This window comes from Podarcis erhardii, assembly GCF_964252035.2.
Source record: "Podarcis erhardii genome assembly, chromosome: 13".
Classification (NCBI taxonomy): Eukaryota; Metazoa; Chordata; class Lepidosauria; order Squamata; family Lacertidae; genus Podarcis; species Podarcis erhardii.
Window position 1 is genome coordinate 25,158,120 of NC_138502.1, and position 12,764 is coordinate 25,170,883.

Genomic DNA, 12,764 nt, shown 5'->3' on the forward strand with positions numbered 1-12,764 from the left:
AAGTCAAGAATGACTTCACAATCACTTTCACTTTCATGCTTCTTGGATCCAGGACAGGATGAAACTAGCCTCTCTCTTTTTTTCCTTGACAGAAAAGAGATTGTTATTTGTGCTTCCCCTACAACTTCACTTTTATTGGGTATCCTGTCTCCTTTTGAAAAGTTGTTTATGCTTCCAAGAATTCTGGGAATGGTTTTATGCCAGACAGAAAGGCAGCCTGCTTGTGTCTGGACTTTATTAGCTATGTTACAACAGAAGATGTTATCTCCTCTGGCAACATGTTTGCTGTACCTGGAGGCAGTTCTGCAATTTTATCTGATATACTTGAAAAAACTGTTTTATGTGCCTATTTTATAAGTAGAATTTTTCTCTAGCAGCAGTGACATACGGTGAAATTTTTCACAGGGAAACAGTTAGGGCTCATGCGTGTGTATTGCTCTGCAGGGCTGTGAAGTTTTGCAGCCTTTGCAGAGGTAACCACACAGAGAGAGGCAGAGAGAGACAGAGAGTTGTGCATGCACACACATACATAGAGCCTGGAATCACTGGCTAAGCAGGTACACAGAAATGTCCTGCTGGGAACATTAAGGGGACTAGACAGCTCTATCACATTGGCTTCCACAAGCACAGAGTTCAGAGAACTTTTCACAACAATACATACCATGATAGGTAGAATTACATCCAAGGCAGAAAAGAGGCTATTCTGCTTCATATTGCCCTTGCAGAAAGCTCATTGGGGGAATGGAAGCTTAACATGTCTTTGAACAGAGTGCAGGAATAGATAGCCTGTGGATCTACATATGCTGTTTGACTCCAGCTCCCATCAGCTCCAGCTACCACGGCAGGTGCTTAGGAGCTATGTCAGTTGTACATCACCAACATCTGGAGAACCAAAGGTTCCCTATCCCTCCTCTTACTTCAAAAGAAAGTATGTGGTGGCTTTTGATCTCTTCAGAATTCTACCCATAACCTTTCAAATAGCATGAGTATATGCTGGAGAGGAGAGGAGCTGCCACCTTGTTCATTGCAGAGCCTTTAAAAGGTGAGTTTAGAACTGCCCAGTGGTTTGTGATTGTCATTTGCATGGCTATGCACATCCGTATTTTCCTCGTTTGCGTACATGCTTTCTTGCTTAGAGTTCTAATGGTGACATTTATAAGCCTACACAAAGTAGGAGTAAAACCTCACAACCAGTGGTGAAGCTGCATACTCTGGCACCGGGGGCGGAGAGCAGGCGGGCGTGTGGCGTGATGGTACCCCCCTCCCCGATGGTGCAGGGGGCGGTGTGCTCCCCCCGCTCCCCGCCCCGTTCCTCTTCCAGTGCTCACCACTGAACTGGTAATCTGACTTGAGGGTGGGGAGAAGGACACCATACCATTTACAAAACCATACCTCTTCTTTATACAGCAAACCATAACACATTACCCATTTACCGGTAAATAAAACTAACTTTTCATTATCCAAAGTTATTTTTTTCTCTAATGAAGAAAACACAGCTATTCTAAATTTTAGACAAAACTGGGTGGTTCATTTCATTCCTCAACATGGCTCAGTCATGAAAATGTGAATTAATAAATTTGGTTCATCTGCAGGCAGAAGATATCACAGAATAATAATCACAACAAATATATTTTGTCTGTCAGTGTCCTCAGACCAAATCCACAGGATACATTGAGGGTACTATAATATTTCTTAAAGCAGCCATGATCCAGCAAATTCAGTAGTGTAAATTGCCACAATTAATGAGTTTGGGTGCAGTTAGAATGTAGAATCCAGGAAATACAGAGGTACCTCGAGTTAAGAACTTAAGTAAATCTGGAGGTCCGTTCTTAACCTGAAACTGTTCTTAACCTGAAGCACCACTTTAGCTAATGGGGCCTCGCGCTGCCGCTGCACCGCTGCTGCGCGATTTCTGTTCTCATCCTGAAGCAAAGTTCTTAACCCAAGGTACTATTTCTGGGTTAGCGGAGTCTGTAACCTGAAACCTGAAGCGTCTGTAACCCAAGGTACCACTGTATGTCAATAAAGGAGAGTTGGCATTGCCATCGTTGCATGGAAATAACAAAAAGGCCCTGCTTCATTCCATGTACTCCTGAAATAAAGATATACTCAGTACTTGTTTGCGCTGCTTACTAGTCCTTGAAAGTCAAATGATGTGCAAATCTCAACAAAGGGGCTTCAGCCATAAGAGTTCAGCACCCTCACATCACTGCATTACTTTTACATTTGCTGACAATCCTCTTCCAAGCTTCCTTCACTTCTTTGTTCCTCAGACTGTATATAAGGGGATTGACCAGAGGCGTCAGGACAGTGTAGAATACAGAAAAAAACTTATTCAGCTCCTTTAGTATTTTTGTTTTTGGTAGCACATAGACAATAATGATTGTTCCATAGAAAATGGACACGACAACCAAATGAGAAGAGCAGGTGGAAAAAGCCTTCTGCCTACCAGTTGCTGAGGGAATTCTCAAAACGGCATTAATGATGTAAACATATGATGTAATGGTTAAGATAAATGATGGAAGTGTGCAGAAGGATGCCATGATGGTCAATGCAAGTTGAACCTTATAGGTGTCAGTGCAGGACAGTTGAATGATAGGGAGGAAATCACAAAAGAAATGTTCTATTTCACTGCGACCACAGAATGTTAGCTCAGATACAAAAACGATCAATATAGTGTTTTCTATGAAACCACACAGCCAAGATGCAGCTACCAGTTGAAGGCAAACCTTGTTGTTCATTATTCTTGTGTAATGCAGGGGTTTACATATTGCAGCATAGCGATCGTAAGACATCGCCGAAAGAAGGTAGCATTCAGACGCTGCTAAGGATGCTGCAAGCCACAACTGCATAAGGCAGCCATGGACAGGGACTATCCTTTTCCCAGTCAATAAACTATTCAACATTCTGGGCAGGATTGTTGAGGTATAGCAGGCCTCCAAAGAAGACAAATTCCCCAGAAAGAAGTACATGGGAGTATGAAGGCGCTGATCGTTCACAATTAGGACAATGATAAGGATGTTCCCAGTCATAGTCAAAGCGTAGATGATTAGAAAGAGAAGGAAAAGAAGAATTTGCAGGTGCTGGAGATCCCCAAATCCAAGGAGGATGAATTCAGTTGTCATAGTTCGATTCACCCAGTCTGATTCTACCATGGTTTTTTTTGTTTTTTTTAGAGGCAAATAAAATAAAAGACATGCAATGATGTTTATATTGCAATTCTGGTGAATATAACATATGGTTCTAGGATAGATCATATAGTTTTCTCTATGGAGGCCCAGTTTCTCATTCCAGTTCTATAAATTAATGTGGGGTGGGGGAGGAAGAAGGTCAGGCCAGAGTTTTCAGTTCATTAAAGAGGCATGTTGAATATGATCTATTTAGATATTTCAGCACTGTCACAGTATGGTGAATTATGATGCTCACCTGAAATAACAGCAATAGAAATTACCTGTATTCCTTAGTCAGATAATCTAAAGCTTGGGACTTGTACTTATATAGCAGTTAAATCTCTGTTGTTATTGCAAAAGGACTTGATTATCTTCTCAGATCTGGCAGTCACCATTCCCATTGTTCCTGATCTGTGTTCCGAATCTACTGTTTAAGAGGAAAATAAATATTTTTGACCTAATTGAACTCTTGAGGCAGTACTGCTGCTCCTAGTTCCAACAAATCTGTTTTACCCTTTAAGGAATATGTACCCCCAGTACAATTCATTAAAAAACTAGTGCTGTGTGAAAAATGTCTTCTGTGTTTTCCTCCTACCCATTCTCCACAAGAAAATAAATCACACTCAGAAATTGTTGAAGAGAGAAAAATGTCGGTGAAATTCTCAAGAGTGGGTTGAAGATTTTATGTTGCACTTACTTTTGTGAATTTCCTATCTTTTGTTCTACAGATCATTTCTCTGGTAATCTGCACTCTGTTCTGTAAAACAGATATAGATAAAATTTCTGACTGGTGATGTATATACTGTATTGTTGTGCAGTGTTGTATATTGTGGTGTATGGTGGATTGTAGTGTAAGATAATGTTGTTTGTCAAATAAAGTATTTTTGAAAAAATAAAATAGAGGACAAAGGATTAAGGGCCTTGGTGTGAGATGGGAAATGGGTGGGCCCCCTCCCTCCCTCAAAAGATAAAGCCAGAGTTTGAAGTAGAGTTTTGTGGTGACCTGGGTCAGAAACAAGGCAGCAAGCTGAAGAGGTCCAGAGTGTAGATGCAAAGAGGAAAGTGCCTCAGAAGGGCGAGCTAACTGGGGCTGAGAAGCTGCAACTCATTGATTTTGCCACTCTCTGGGAGCCTGCTGTGGAAGAAGGGGTGCAGCAGGAGGAATTGGAGGTTACTGTTTGTGTGAACATGCTGGAGGAGCAGCCAGCAGCTGAAGAAATGTGTCTTATTTAAATAAACCATATTTCATAAAGATACCCCAGTCTCGTCTGTGCCTTACTTCCAAAGGAAACACGAACCCTTGGTAAGCACCTGGAACCCTTGGAATCTTGCACCATTTGGAGATGGTGGTAGACTGCAACAATACTTTCCTTTAACTTTTGTTTCATTATGTAAATCACTTTCAGTCACTTTTTTGGGGGAAAAACCAAACAAAAAGATTGATTAGTGCTTATTATTAAGATTATTATATATGGACAATGCTCTGGAAATGATGCTTCATCACACATAATGGCAGAGACTTCTGGGTGGAAGTTGTGTTGTTCCCGGGGAATTGTGGGTAGAATGAAAAGTTCCACTACTTTGAAGTACGGTGTAGCTTTCTTCAAAAATACATCATCAGTTGTTATGCTGCTGCAGCCTAGTATGAGCCTGGATCCTTTGGGAATTTTCACTTCTGTCAGGGACTGGGTAGATGAGGAAAAATGGTGGAGACCATTGTCCCAGGCATCACCTAGAGAGGAGGAAGAGGCAGATAGCATAGACCTCCAGGAGTGGTTTGGCACAGGGCATACCTCAGAGGGAGATGAAGGCAAAAGTTGGGAAATAATAGGAGAGGAGGAGGAGGAAGTGGAGAGCATTCAACTGGCAGAGCCTGAGCAGCACTTGAATGAGAATAGAGAACAGAGAGCTCAGAGGCAACTGTCACGTACCAGCCACCATTGGAGGCAGGAGGAGGAGTCAGATGAATAGCAATGAATAGGGGAATAACGTAGAAGGGGTGGAGTTTCACTCAGGGCAACGTTAGGCATCATGAAGCATCTTTAATTTGCCTCTGTAACTTGTATTAATAAACAGAACACTGCTTTCCTGGGAATCGGCTGCAGCTGCCAACAGCACCCTGACAATGCCCTCTGCATCCAATTCTAAAAAAAATATGGTGAATGGTTCTATGGAGCCCAAAGCTGAGTTTTTACATTACAATTCAAAAATGCAAGTTCTTTGTTGTACTCACACAGTTTCTGGTTGGACACTGATTAATTATAGCTCAGTTTCCTAGTAGCTTTAGGCAAAAGACTGCAGTAATAGTAGGGTCGCCATACACCATTTTTGCCAATTTCCCTTGAGAATAGCTTAAGAACTGCATTCTTTTGTGATTTTGCCAAAAAAGCAACCCTAAGTAATAGCCAAAGATGAATACAAAATAAATCATCCAACCACAGCAAGTTTCAAAATAGAATCCACTTAATAGAGACAACCTGATGAAAACACAAGACCACAAAAGTACAGGGTGGGGATTGTGACTCCTTGCTCATTTTGTTATGTGCTGTCAAACCATAGGAACAAGATTGCTGGTAAAATCTGCTGCCATCTGCTGGATGTGAATTTTGAGTCATCTTGAATCACTACAATGGTACCTCGGGTTAAGAACTTAATTCGTTCCGGAGGTCCGTTCTTAACCTGAAACTGTTCTTAACCTGAAGCACCACTTTAGCTAATGGGGCCTCCCGCTGCTGCTGCACTGCTGCTGCTGCGCGATTTCTGTTCTCATCCTGAAGCAAAGTTCTTAACCCAAGGTAATATTTCTGGGTTAGCGGAGTCTGTAACCTGAAGCATCCATAACCTGAAGCGCATGTAACCCGAGGTACGACTGTACTTCATTAAAAAGTTCCATGCATGTCTCACAATATTACATCTTAATACTATTGAACATTTGCATCTTAACCACATTACACAGTGCCCTCTGAAGCCATTTTAACAGGAGACACTTAGATATTTGTGTCACCCACATCTGTGAATGCAAATCCACATTACAACAAACCATGTGCCTTACACAAGGAGCTTCCATGTGTACAGTAATGTCCCCACTTCAGAAGTAGCAACTAAACATGGGAGCTACCAAAAAAATGCCATGGAGGTGAGGTAAAGGTGTGGGCTTGCAGTACTGTTGTATCTATGTTGCTTCCTCACAGCAGCAAAGCTTGAAGAAGCCTACAATGTGAAGTAATTTGCGCACTTTCTGATAGCTCTCCCCAGGGCCATCTTCACCTCTTTGTTCCTCAGGCTGTATATATAAGGATTGACCAGAGGTGTCAAGATGGTGTAAAAGACAGAGAAACCTTTATTCAGCTCTCTTAATTCAGTTGTGTCTGGCAAAAGATACACAATGATGAGGGTGCCATAGAAAATAGTCACCACAATGAGGTGAGAAGAGCAAGTAGAGAAGGCCTTTTGCCTCCCTGCGGTAGATGGGATTCCAAGAACGGTAGTGATGATGTACACATATGATGTTATTGTTAAAACGAATGGTGGCAAGGTGCAGAGTGAGGACAGGACAGTTGATAAAAGCTCTACTTGGTGTGCATCACTGCAGGTCAGTTTCGTCATGGGGATGAAATCACAAAAGAAATGCTCGATGACATTGTGGCCACAGAAGGTTAACTGTGCCATAAAAATTAACAAGATTGAATTTATCACAAAACCTCCAAACCAAGACCCAGCTACCAGCTGGAGGCAAAGCTTGAAATTCATCAGGACTGAGTAATGCAGGGGTCGACATATGGCCACATAGCGATCATAAGACATTGCTGCCAGGAGATAGCACTCTGTTGCAGCTAAAAACCCAAAAGCCCAAAATTGCACAATGCAGCCCCAGACAGAAACACTTTGGTTCCCAGTTAAGAAACTGGCCAGCATTCTGGGGAGGATGGTTGAGCTGTAGCAGGTCTCCAGGCAAGACAAATTGCCCAGGAAAAAGTACATTGGTGTGTGGAGGTGCTGATCTGTCACAACTAGTGCAAGTATGATCAGGTTCCCAGCCATGGTCATGATGTAGACTGTTAGAAACACAACAAAGAGAAGAATCTGGAGGTCCCGGACTTCTCCAAATCCAAGTAGAATGAATTCTGTGATGATGGTTTGATTTACCCATTCTAGTCTTTGCATAGTTTTCATCTAGTGGAGTGGGAAGATAACAATTAATGCAATTACTATTAGTTTTTTTAAACACAGTTTCAGTAACATCCAACTAAGCTTTAAGCTCTTCAGTTGTGTGTAGGCTATATCAATTGGTTCCATTCTATGAACAGGAGTCTTTCCATTCATGGAAAAGTCCTTGATCTAGTGAAAGCCTTTCAAGGATGGGTCATGATTTTCACTGATGTCCTTATCTCCCTGTTGACCCTTTGGTTTCCATGCTGCTTCAGAGGGTGCACCAATTCTTGGGATCAGATTTTCAGAGGAGAATGGGCAAGAATCACAATAGATAATTGATTTAAGTAGCTTTAAACACATTTAATTTTAACAGTTTGTGCTCACTGGACACGATCTGTTCAAATTTTATATAAATTGTTTATTTAGAACATATGGGGTTAATAAAATATTCTAGTTTGGTGTCTAAAAAGAAAAGAAGGAGAGAAAAAACCTTCCATGTTCTGAATTGCATTGTCATCCAACCAAGGGAATGAATATTTTTTTTTTTAGATTTTCAAATGTTATGCTAAAGAATCAAGTAGGTAGCCATGTTGGTCTAATGCAGTCAAAATATATTTATTTATTTATTTATTTATTAAAAAAAGTCCAGTAGCACCTTAGAGACCAACTAAGTTTGTTCTTGGTATAAGTTGTCGTTCTGAAGAAAGCTTATACCAGCCTTTCTTAACCTGTGGGTCCCCAGTTGTTGTTGGACTACAACTCCCATCACCCCTAGCTAGCAAGGCCAGAGCTCAGGGATAATGGGAGTTGTAGTCCAACAACATTTGGGGCCCACAGGTTGAGAACCACTGGCTTATACCAAGAACAAACTTAGTTGGTTTCTAAGGTTCTACTGGATATATATATATATATATATATATATATATATATATATGCGCTAAAGAATGTGCAGTATATTTTCCTAACAAAGCATCAATATATAGTTGCTCAATGGATACATGCAGGGTCTCCACCCTTTTCTATCTCCTGCAAGTTGCAAAGAGATCTATGAACAACAACAAAGACAGTAATTCTATTTGTCTGGGAGTGAGCCCCATTGAATCCAACAGGATTTCTTCTGAGTAGGCATGATTAGGATTATGCTGTAAGGCACATTGTTCTCCTTAACAAAATAAAAATAAAATAATTGACAGCTTTCTGACATGCTTTCTAGACCTGTCAAAACAAATAATAAACCAGGGAGGCAAGCTGAAAGTAAATGATGAATACAAAATAAAATTTAAAATATCAATAAATACAAAATAAAATTGCAAAGATTAAAAAGATTTTCAGAAAATGGTAGCTGTCTCTTCTGCCATTGCTGAAGAGCATGGGAAAGTATTGCTTACCTGAATTCCAATTTGCTAGAAATCTTTGAAGGTTAACTTCTGGACTTCAAAACCAGTTACTTTAAATATTGAGATGAAGCTACTTCAGTCATGCTCATGGATCAGCTACATTGAGAAAGGTTCACTTGCGCCTGAATGTTCAAAGTTCTTTATTTGAGTTACAATTGCTTAAGAAGAGTGGGAAAGAAGCAAATACTCATATCCTAATTAGACTCTTGGGAAATCTTTGAGTTTAGTTTCCAAATCAGTTTTGTGCATCTCTTTCTGAAACACCCCTGTGGGGCTCAGAACCCCAGTTGCCTGCAGAGCTGGCAGCCTCTCGCCCTTTCTTGAACACCCTCCATTGTGGAGTGTTCCCTCATCCTCCTCTCCTCTAATCTCTCCTTGGGAGTCCTCTGGGCAGCCACAGCTGCCACCCCTGGTCTCTGAGCTGCCCCCCTGCCCCAAAGAGAGGTGCTTCCCCACAGGGATTTGTCCATTCCCAACAGCAAGGGCTGACAGACTGGCTGGCTGGGCTCCCGCACCCTCTTGCTTGCTTATTCTGGGGCCACATCAGCTCCTGGCAACCAGCACCCTCTGGCCAGCCCCAGAGGCACAATTTGCCCACAGAGCTTGTCATCAAGATTGCTGCAACAAACAGCTGTGGAAGCCTTTTCGAGGCAGAGACGTGAGAGGACATCAGAGGAGGGAGGAAAGGAAAGAGGGACAGAGGCCAGTGTTGCCTGTGGCACCACCCCAAGGCACCCCAAGATGCCATGGCACACTGGTTGAAAACCACTGACTAAGTGAATATGTGAATATTCACTCAACAGCCATTCATGTGGTATCTGAAATGAAGCTGCATGCTTCAGACTTCTATAACCATATACCATATGGAAATTAAACAGTAAAATACACATACACGTACCACCCCCACCCCTACAGAATCTTCTCTTCTCAGCTTGAGTTGCCTCTTGGGAGTGAAGCTCTTGAAGAGCTATAAGAGGCAAATATTGATAAAGTTCTTTGCCACATTGTCTTTCAACAACTGCCAGTTAATATATGACCAACAGAACACACATAATCACTTCTAAATATTTATTTCAATGCTTGATTAGACCCATGGGAATGAATGAACCAAATATAAACTTCATTGCCATGTCTCTTTCATTTCTGTCAATGCAAAGAGCAATTAGACAGATCATCTTTGAAACAGACAGAGTGAGAAAAACATGATAAATGGAGGAAACAGCAGCTCACATTTGGTGGATGGCTACACCAATGAACTGCATGATCAGCGATGGAGAAAGAGAGAAATAAAATAAGATTAGGTAACCCAGAATCTACCCATGCACAGCTAGGTAAGTTCATGTGGTATTTTCAGTTATCTTATTTGTTACCAATTTGATTGATTGCATCAGAAGTTCATTATACTTTGAATACTCTCAAGAAATATCTTCATGGGTTAGGTGTGCATAAAGCCATCATCTAAACTGGGGCTTTGATAAAGAAAATATTTCTACCAGTGCACACTCATTTCTCAAAAAACATTGAAGAAAACAGGACAGTGGCAGCAATTCAGCAATTCTTCTTTGTTTGTGCATGTCAGAATCATAAGGAATAGACAGATCAGGCTCACAGGGTTTAGCTGGATTGTGATGGGATCTGATGGTGCCATCAGCACAGGACTTTGAGACAAAACTTCAGGCTTCCATGCAGAAGAATGAACAGAAGGGCCTTCAAACCAAGTGGTGCTAAATGCATCACTTTTGGGTGATATATTATACATTTACCGTCTAAAGACCTGCACCTCATAAGAACATTGAATAAAATATTAAATTACCTAGCTGCAAGGAAAGCGATACATGAATTACAGTTGTGTTCAACTCTGATTTTCATTCTGAGAATGAATTGTTTCAAAACAGTGCTCCACAGTCAGATGTGACAACCAAATTATAGCTCTGTCAACGCAGAGTAGTGCTGTAGTGAGAAATGTTGGCAACCTTTTCAAAACTTGTGTAGCATATCTTAAAATTCCACAAATAATTTGTTTGGAAGGGAAAACATAATTTCATTCAGAATTCTGCTAGAGGAGAGTTTTCCATAGGCATGTATCAACTGCCAACTTGTATAAGAAAGCACTGCCTCTGTTGGGAATGGCGCAGAAAGAACAGCCACTTAGGATCTAGTTCACTCTGCAATGCTCAAACCCACCTGGCTAATTTCTGGGCAAGAATTGCAAAATAGGTATCCCCAGGCCTAATGATAGTTTCTTGACCACTTCCTTCTTCTCTAAGGCACTACATTCTCAGCAAGCACCTAATATCCTAATTCAATCTACTTGAGCATTTTGGCATGTCTCCATCAGCACGTTTTCCATCTTCTCTTTTTCTAAACTGGATATGTCTTCTTTTCACAGCCACTGAAGAAGCAGACAATGCATAACCAATCATCAAGAGTGACTGAATTTGTTCTGCATGCATTCTCTGACGATCAGAAGTTGCAGACATTTCATTTCACTACTTTCCTAGCCATTTATTTGATGGCCGCCATTGAAAACCTTTTTATCGTCACAGTCACCATTTCCAGTCATCACCTTCACAAACCCATGTACTTCTTTCTCTCCAATCTGGCATTACAAGACCTTGGTTCCATATCTGTCACAGTTCCCAAATCCATGGCAAATTCCCTGATGAAGACCAATACCATTTCTTACAATGGATGCATCTGTCAAGTTTTCTTCCTTGTCTTTTTCACTGCATCTCACATTTTCCTCCTTGGCATCATGGCGTATGATCGCTATGTTGCCATCTGTAATCCACTGCAATACGAGACTGTGATGAATGGGACAGCATGCATCCAAATGGCAATCAGTGTATGGAGCATCGGGTTTCTTTATTCCACAATATACACTGGAAGTACATTCACAATAGAGTTCTGTACCAATGATATCAATCAATTCTTCTGTGAAATTCCACAGCTATTCAAAATTGCTTGCTCTGACTCATATATCATTGCATTTTTCGCTGTCTGGGTTGGAACTTTTGTGGCCTTTATTTACCTTACATTAATAGTTTTTTCTTATGTTCAGATTTTCAGGGTAGTTTTAAAAATTCCTTCTGCTGAGGGGAAGAAAAAAGCTTTCTCAACTTGCTTGCCACACCTTGTTGTAATATCCTTATATTTTATAAGTGGTTCTTTTGCCTATCTAAAGCCAACATCAAGGTCCCTATCAACCATGGATCTTGTAGCTTCATTGTTCTATTGTGTGTTGCCACCTCTTATGAACCCATTAATCTATTGCTTTAGGAATAAGGAACTAAAAATGGCATTCTGGAAGTTGGCTGCCAATCTTTCCATTCCGTTCTTACCCAGTTGTCATTGACTAGTGGACAGGTCTTAGTATCTGCAAAGTTCCCTCAATTTTATTGAAATGTTTCTAAAATTGTAATTATTATTATTGTTATTGTTATTGTTATTGTTATTGTTATTGTTATTGTTATTGTTATTGTTATTATTTTAAAGCTGGACAGCATTTCTCCTCTACATATAAAAAGATTTTGGAACTTGTCACTTGTCTGAAATCTTGCAAGTAAATCTTCAGACTTCTTTCTTAGAAATTATTTCACTTGATTAAATTTGTGGAGGTGAAAGAACTATATAGGATTCAGTCCAAATCACTTCAGCCAATGGAAAGAAGAATAAATGTGACCATCTCCCAAACAAATGTGGCGAGAGGAAAATGTGATAAATGGAGAAAATGACAAATCCCATTGGATCACTAGAAACCAACAGAACAATCAGAGATGTAAAAGGAACAAATATAATGAATTAATCTACAGACCATGGCCCTTAATAACCCTTCTTTAATTGTTGTTGTTGTTTAGTCGTTTAGTCATGTCTGACTCTTCGTGACCCCATGGACCAGAGCATGCCAGGCACTCGCACTGCCTCCCGCAGTTTGGTCAAACTCATGCTGGTAGCTTCAAGAACACTGTCCAACCACCTCGTCCTCTGTCGTCCCCTTCTCCTTGTGCCCTCCATTTTTCCCAACATCAGGGTCTTTTCCGGGGAG

At 40.8% G+C, this 12,764-nt stretch overlaps 4 protein-coding genes across 4 annotated transcripts in view; 2 read left to right on the forward strand and 2 right to left on the reverse strand.

Moving 5' to 3' along the window:
* Positions 1-12,764, forward strand: part of LOC309327038 (olfactory receptor 5AP2-like) — a gene marked incomplete at its 3' end in the record, with an annotated part of 234,818 nt that overhangs the window by 113,406 nt on the left and 108,648 nt on the right. The gene's annotated exons all lie outside the window — the stretch shown is intronic.
* On the reverse strand, positions 1,749-3,159 carry LOC309327489 (olfactory receptor 6C4-like). Its single transcript, XM_081836792.1, has one exon. It carries the CDS (start codon positions 3,153-3,155, stop codon positions 2,202-2,204), a length of 954 nt encoding a protein of 317 aa, XP_081692918.1. The 5' UTR covers positions 3,156-3,159; the 3' UTR covers positions 1,749-2,201.
* LOC309328489 (olfactory receptor 11A1-like) lies at positions 6,381-7,343 on the reverse strand (the record flags this gene model as incomplete). Its single annotated transcript, XM_081838486.1, has 1 exon — positions 6,381-7,343. The coding sequence occupies one exon, from the start codon at positions 7,341-7,343 to the stop codon at positions 6,381-6,383; it is 963 nt and encodes a 320-aa protein (XP_081694612.1).
* LOC309328491 (olfactory receptor 14A16-like) lies at positions 11,127-12,074 on the forward strand (the record flags this gene model as incomplete). The annotated part of the gene is made up of 1 exon (XM_081838493.1): positions 11,127-12,074. The coding sequence occupies one exon, from the start codon at positions 11,127-11,129 to the stop codon at positions 12,072-12,074; it is 948 nt and encodes a 315-aa protein (XP_081694619.1).

What these genes read in the sequence shown, in the direction of transcription:
- LOC309327489 (XM_081836792.1), bottom strand. Translation starts at nt 3,155, where the DNA reads ATGGTAGAATCAGACTGGGTGAATCGAACTATGACAACTGAATTCATC.